This window comes from Plodia interpunctella, chromosome Z (genome assembly GCF_027563975.2).
Source record: "Plodia interpunctella isolate USDA-ARS_2022_Savannah chromosome Z, ilPloInte3.2, whole genome shotgun sequence".
Taxonomy (NCBI): domain Eukaryota; kingdom Metazoa; phylum Arthropoda; class Insecta; order Lepidoptera; family Pyralidae; genus Plodia; species Plodia interpunctella.
The window spans coordinates 730,388-737,820 of record NC_071324.2 but is presented as its reverse complement, the minus strand read 5'-3'; the positions used below and the strand labels follow the sequence as shown (position 1 = coordinate 737,820).

The window sequence follows — 7,433 nt, the reverse complement described above, 5'->3', positions numbered from 1 at the left end:
ACGTAGTATTGCCAAGCGAATGATTACATGATTAATAATTTAGCTTGAAATTAATTGTACTGCTAACGGTACAATTAAACACACCTAAGTGTAGACGTAGTTGGACGTTATTAATTACTTTTATTGCAATTGCAAAATGCAAAGCGAATTGTGTATTTATATTCTTCAAACAAATCCTTCATATTGCCACACCATTTTCTTAAGGGTCATTGAGTCATAGTAGACATTAGCAAAGATGAAAATTATTTAAATAAAAATTGTTTATTTCAGTTTACTAAAAGTTGGAAGAAACATATTCATCCCATTTTGTTCCGTTAACATACAATGAGTAAGACTAGCATAGATGCGTAGAAAATGAAGCAAATGGCTTTAAGCAGTAGGCTAAAATTTATCTTGAATTCAGTTTGGTGGCGGGACCTGTTTTTATTGTTATAAGACCGCTAAGCGAGGTTTACATTGTGTTCTATTGTTTAGCTAAATATTGTTCAATTATTTCAAACTGCCAATTGACACGGTCACGTGTCAATTGGCAGTGATAAGATAATTAATGTTAATTAATTCCCCTAACACATGCGTGATAACAATATTTAATAATCTCTGTGTGAATTGCTTTGTGGCATCTGTCATTGTTTGATTAAATTTAACGTGAGAAATAGAATTTAAATCAAAAATTTGGGTCACTGACAAATAATTATCCTTTTAAAATTCATTCTCATTAGAAATATTAGAGGTATATTTGTATGATACAAGACGTGATCGCACTCGTTCAATACATATTAATACCAGTTGTAAAAGTGCTATATGAGCTATTAACAGCTGCATAGATTTCCATGTTTGGGGTGACATTCATACAGTCTTCTTTTCGAAATGGTAGTATGAAAGAAATCACTACAGGAGTAATTTTACTATGATTTTATATTTTCTGACACATGTGAAAAATATGGCTTTTTATAGAGTACACACACTTCACAACACCCCTCATTTTACCGTCGGGGTTTAGAAGTATGAACTGATCAAATATGCCTCAACATTTCCTTTGCTCCATCTTGCTCGTCGGAAGATCACACACGGCAGCTATATCACGGAGAGATTTAAAATGTATGGAATCGTCAAGTGAGCGCGTGTTTAACAAAAGTTATTAATAGGAAGGCGCTTTTAAGAATTTCAAATTGGATAAAACCTTCACAGATCTTGACGCTTATACGAAAGTCAGTACTATAGATGAATTGGTCGGAGCGCGCGTTGAAACATTCTAGTCGTAATGTTTAGGTATGTACTTGATGTTAGTCATTAAACAACCCATGCCATTTATTCTTAAGACATAGAGATATCAATTATACGTTGAATTGTTTTAAGTTTATGAAGGCAACTGTGTTGCTTTAGCGAAATATAATCTTAAAAGGAAATAATACGCTTGCATATGAACATTTTTTAAATAAAAAAGACCCTGATTTCTGTTTACGTCACATAGCCTATGTAACCGTACTAAATGGAGTTTCATGCGATTTTCACCAGGGGATGATATAGGTGACCAAGCTTTTGATGATTTACCACTTGTGTAAAACTTGTGTAATTGTATTAAATCTATGGTTTACGCCATGATGATCTTACTGGTCAAAATATGCCACGCCCAAGTTCACACGCTAAGTAAGAACCATAAATGTTTAACCAGTGGGGGATTTCTGGACACAGGACTCGTAAGATGTCAGCGAAGTACAAGGTCTGACACTGTGTAAAAATCCTTATTGAGGATGTTATGTTAAATATTACTCACCTGAGATGCTCCAGTCGCACCTTAATAGATGCTGAATGACGACATCAGCGAAATCTGACAGCGACGACTTACCTTCATTGCTGCGTTCCTAGTATTTGGACCCCTACTAAGCTTTCTTCTTCTTTATTTAATTTAGTATTATTTTGAATGTCTTTTAATTACTTCAATTTTGCTACTTTTTACTGCTGTATGTGAAAAATGTTTTACATACATACACTATCTCAAATAGGGTAAGTAAAATTGTCATTATTAAGTTCTTCTCAAAAATAGGAATGTATGACACTCGAGAGTTATATAAAGAGCGTGTTGTAAAACAAACATTAATTAACCTAGCTTAAATAAAAAATATCTGAATTATACATACATTTTGACCCCAATATGATAAGTTCTTTTACAAAAATGTATTTCTTGACAAATACTTTTATTGTCATTATCTAAACGAATCATTCAGTTATATGCTTCAAAATCGACTTGCAAGATTCCACCTAAATTTATTAAATTGCAAATTAAATAAAAGCTAGTGCGTAAGTATTTGATCGTACGATCATCGTATCGATGATACGTAAGCAATTGACTTACCTCAACAGCGGTTGACCGTCCAAAACTTGGTGTATGGTTGGTGGAGACGTGATCTCCAACCCTCTAGACAGCATTAGGGCTTCGCTGTTGTCTTGTTGGTGCTCCGCCTCCCCGCCCACGGGGCTCGACCCCATCATGGCGAGGATCTGGATCTCCACTAATGTAGCTATAACAAATTGAAATATAAAAAATCTGGGATTTCTAAAAAGTTGGGTGTTTATGCACTCGACACAAATTATTACTATATGTTAATACTATACCTTGATCGTGGACGAAATCGCCACATTTACTAATTTATTTACATACTTTAAACTAAATAAAATTTCATTTATTTCGGACGTCATCCTAATTTGTATTTTAACTGAACAAGCTTTATGGGCGTCTAGTACCCGCGACATAGGTAAAGTGCTCGGCGCGCCATTATCGCCATTATCGCAGTGAGGCTTTTAAATTTAAATAACCGTTTATATTTGGTATAACTGAAGTGGTGGTGCAGTGATTAAGTTTTCACCTTAATTTTTAATGATGAAAACATCACTACTAGTAGGCAAATAAATGAATGCTAATTAAAATCTTTGAGGATTCGGAGCAAATAATTGGCTTTAGTTTGCCTAACTGCTCCCCAGTTTAATCACGAAAATCCGAGATAATAAATTATGAGAAATCTTCAAACCATATTCTTAATAATAATATAATTATTCTCTTAGCTTCGCTCTCAAATCTAATGTCTTCCTGGAAATGTACTCGGTTAATATTACGAGGTAGATATTTCTACAATTAATTATTTATGACAATCTGGGATAATCAAATCTCTCCACTGCCGTCTTACGTCTCAGTTAGCTTTGATTTAAGCATAATTATGGAGATAAGTTTATCTCCCGAATTACGGCATTAAATTAAAGTATTTCCTACATCACATTAACTCTGAAAAAGGCTGTATTTCGTCAGATATTACGTATTGCAAGTACCTGATTGGTAAAGGTGCGCCTTGACTGTGCGCAGGGTCGAGCGCTATGCGCCATTACTGTATAAATACTCGTAAAACATGTGTTGTCTAATCAATACGCATTTAAAGTACAATACTGTAAGCGGATTCTTAACTGTACCTACTACACCGTACCGTGTGTTGAATAGCATTCCACAGTTGGTCGAAGACAGATTAGCAATATATTTGCGCCTAAGCCGCTGATAAATAGGCATTTACTTTTAAAAATGTATAGCTCCACACATTCAAAATTAATTATGCAATAAATATTTAGTTTGTAATGAACAAAGATCTTATTGAGTATATTTTATAATTCTCTACATTGACATGTCTAAACTTTGGTATAAGTAGGTTAGGTTGCGGTGGGTGTTGAGCTTTATCGGCTGTCAGTCGCGATTTCCATTTCCTCGGAAAGCTCCCAACTAAGTGAGCGGCGCCCGCCTATCGTTTGTCTAAAAGCTCTCTGTTAAAACCGAATGGGAAATCCTACACAGCTTCAGATATGTTGAAATGCGAATTTAGTTCAGAATGTTAAATGTCACTGCACATTTGTGCCGAGGAGTAGGAAATTCAACGAATATTGTCAATGTGAAAGGTCAGTTAGGTTAGAAGATGAGACGGATTTCGATTACAGGGTTGCGTGCCTCAAATGGAAAAAACGGAACCCTTATAGAAACACATAGTTGTCCATCTGTCAACGTCCTTTAAAGGGATAAAGGGTAGCACCAGACCAGAGACAAGGCTACACGGAAGGAAGGCGGGGAGGCTTTCGATCAGCTGTGGGACATGTTATTTATAAAAAAGGGTAGCACATACTTTATCTTTATAATTTAAAGACAAACAAATTACAAATTACAAAATAAAACGATGATAATTAAAATTATGACAAATGTCTGACATAATATGAATGTCAGATTTTAATGCAACTGACAAAGGGGCTGTTTTATTTTCAGGGTTCTATGTGAAATGTGTGTGTGTGTGTCTATACACCTTATTTTTCCAGCTGAAATCTGAAATTATAATAAATGCAATATTCAAAATGCAACGCTAGTCAAATAGTCAAATACTCGTAGTGCAGCGAAATCGAAATCACACATTTTTGATCGAACGTTTTATTTGTCCGAGCAGATCACCGAGTGCCTAAGCGGACATTGTATTACTCTGGCATAGAATTACAAATAAACATATAGAAGTGTCATCAAAGTTATTTTGAATTAATTAGGCGTACACTTAATCGAATCAAATTTTCTTTCGAATTTTAATTACATTGCTACGTACTCTTGTTGTTTCCATCAAACAATGATGGAAATGGCCACCGAGCGGATTTTTAAGCGGACTTCAAGTGTCCAGGTGCCATGACTCAAGCTCAAATGAGAGAGCGAGTAGAAAGCAGATGGAGTGTTGTTATTATTCAGATTTCTGTGGTCTATATCAAGGGTGTGCAGTGCACCATCGATCAGAGGAACTAAACATTGCATGGGGTCACCGGGAATCCGTTACGGGTCACTTCTGCTTTGCTGACTTTTCAATAAAGCGATAACCTTTTCTTAAAACACCCAATGTCGACACTATTACTCAAAACCTCTGGTCCTGAGGTTTTGATTAAATATTGTCGGACCCCAGGGCCAGCTCTCCTACTTTTTCATCGGCGGCATCACATGCGGCAACATTGGCATGCATATCGCGTTCCCGACGATATTAGCCAGCTCATCTTGAGATTTCCCCCTTTTCCAAGCCAGGCAGGAATTGCATAGCGAAATATTTGGTTCTTACGTAATTAGCCGGCCTGCGCAAGATGTGTATCATCAGTGAGAAGGGTTATTACTCAGTGCAAGAACGTTAAATGGTAAATCCTTAGAGCAGGTCCGCTTTCCGCGAAGCCCGTTCAATTAAAATCTCACCATAAACTGACATGTGAAAATTGAGAACTGTACAAGTTAATTGCAATGTCAACCTGTCGCAGAATAAACGTATATGAACCCTGAAAGCATACCACTCTCTTTAGACGTAATATCGGAAATTCCCACGCATGCCGCACCCCAGTATTGCGTTTTGAATTCAAATCTGAATGTAATGTTATAAGTACAGCAGCAGCAGATTACTAGCCAAACTATTTAAAAAAATATACATAGTTTGTGTAGCCGCCAAATGGGTGTCTCGATTGTATTTTAAGGGGACATGGAAGAGAGTCTTAAAATCATTCAATGTCGGGGGATTTCATTCTTTAATTTTTAATTATTTATTAGACTACGATTGTAATTCCCGAGACGTCAAGTTATTATGAAGCGCAGGTGTCCGCGTTCGATTCCGGTCACGGCCCGAATTACCGCAGGATGCGATTGCACACAATGGCTCATTAAGAAAATCCAAGGTTCATTTGAAGTTCTAAATGCGTTTTCTTTACAGCTTCGCCCTTTAGGCGAAAATGCAATCCGCTATGGCCAAGACAAAATGGATTGTACGCCTATTCCAATCTCATGCCAATTACCAGTAATGGATTTTATAGGAATGTCATTATCATCAGAGTGCAGGATATTGAACTTGGAATAGAAAATAAATAAATGATTGAAGCCTAGTAATGTTCTATTTTAAAATTTATCTGTCTTTATCAATCAGAAAGCTAACGCTCTCTACGAATCAATTTCCGTCGCCTTAGCATTTTATAATGATGATTTTATAATACGGACGGGTAGGTCTACAACTAGGCCCGGAACAGAATTTTAACGTAAAATATTCCGACCAAATGAGTCGAAATCCCTCATTATACACAATGAGTTCGATTTTTAAAATGGTAATGCCTACAATATGCTAGGTTCGACGGCTCGTCGATTTAAGATCATAGCGTATAACTTATTGGCTTATAGGTAGTATTAGCTCGTGTGTTGTTGACAAGTCTCAGCGTGTGGTAGAGAGCGTACGCATATAATCTGCTCAACGACATGTATCGTTTAAGAGCGTTGTTTTTGTCTTATGGAAAACTTGAAGCTCGGAAAGGGAAATCAAAGCCACTTCTTCTCTTTGTCGAGTCGGAATGGCTATTCAAGATACTGAACGACTTAATATGTCATCCAAATCACCGATAATCCTTTCAATAACCGACCAACAACAAAGTGTCTTAACCATCAGTATCCTGCGCAATTAAGCTGTGTTCGTATGTACTCTTCCTCTCATCGGATTTTTTGTATGATGCCGACACTAGTCGAAAGCGAGGATCACTGCTCGCCACAAAACGTTATGTTTTTTCTTTTCTTAACGATGTGTCATTTTCTGGAAGCAGCGGCCTTTTGTTTGTTAACATTCGACTTGGGAAATGTCGATCAAGAAATAATAAAACCTAAATTAAAAAATTAAGAAACACCCAGCTGCCTCAGCCGTCGAGCTTTGGAGCCCAAGGTCCGCTGGTCATCAATCACTTACCAAAGCTAAGGGGAGGCATGTCGAGGTCAGGCGAGAGGAGCCGCGCGGCGCAGCCAGCTCCGGCGTACACCAGCTCCATCTCCAGGGCGCCCAGCCCTTGACGCTGGACCGTGAACGGCGCGTCCTCGTATCCCACGCACAGGCAGCGGAAGCCGTAGTGGTTGTCTTCGCTGTTAACGTACGATCGTTACTCATTGGCTATTCAACTAGGTTAAAAAAAGGTATTTGAAAAGGTATTTAATTAATCAAACACGATAATTGGAAGTTGTAGTGGAGAGTGGAGTCGATAGTGACATTTGGAAGGGTGGAGAGTGACAAAGACAACTTTAACAACACACAACTGAATTAGTAAATAATGATAATACGTACTTGTCAGATTTGTTGTATTCGTTCAAGTAGTCCGAAGCTGTTTCCAGTGAGAATATGACTTCGTTCCCCGGCACGACCAGCGCCTTCTGCGGCCAGTCCGTGGGACTGGAACAAAACTGGCTTTCAGTAAAGTACACATAGAAGATACAGAACACAAGACCAGTAAAAAAAAATTATATAAAGATACGAATAGAAATGAAAAAATCCTAGGAAACAAAGTCGACAACGCGAATATGACGACCTAGGCTATTGCCTAGGTCACCACGGTAGCCACGGTGACCACTTCCCATAAGATGGGAATATCCCTGT

General features: G+C 37.6%; 1 protein-coding gene across 2 annotated transcripts in view; it reads right to left on the bottom strand.

Annotated features, from left to right (window-relative positions):
• Positions 1 to 7,433, bottom strand: part of hiw (highwire) — a 116,380-nt gene that overhangs the window by 85,495 nt on the left and 23,452 nt on the right. For both annotated transcript variants that reach the window (XM_053768751.1, XM_053768752.1), the window contains exons 33-35: positions 7,125 to 7,229; positions 6,756 to 6,925; positions 2,354 to 2,519 (exon numbers count right to left, since the gene is read on the bottom strand). In XM_053768751.1, coding sequence (XP_053624726.1) covers positions 2,354 to 2,519; positions 6,756 to 6,925; positions 7,125 to 7,229 — 441 coding nt within the window. The remainder of the gene's footprint in view (positions 1 to 2,353; positions 2,520 to 6,755; positions 6,926 to 7,124; positions 7,230 to 7,433) is intronic.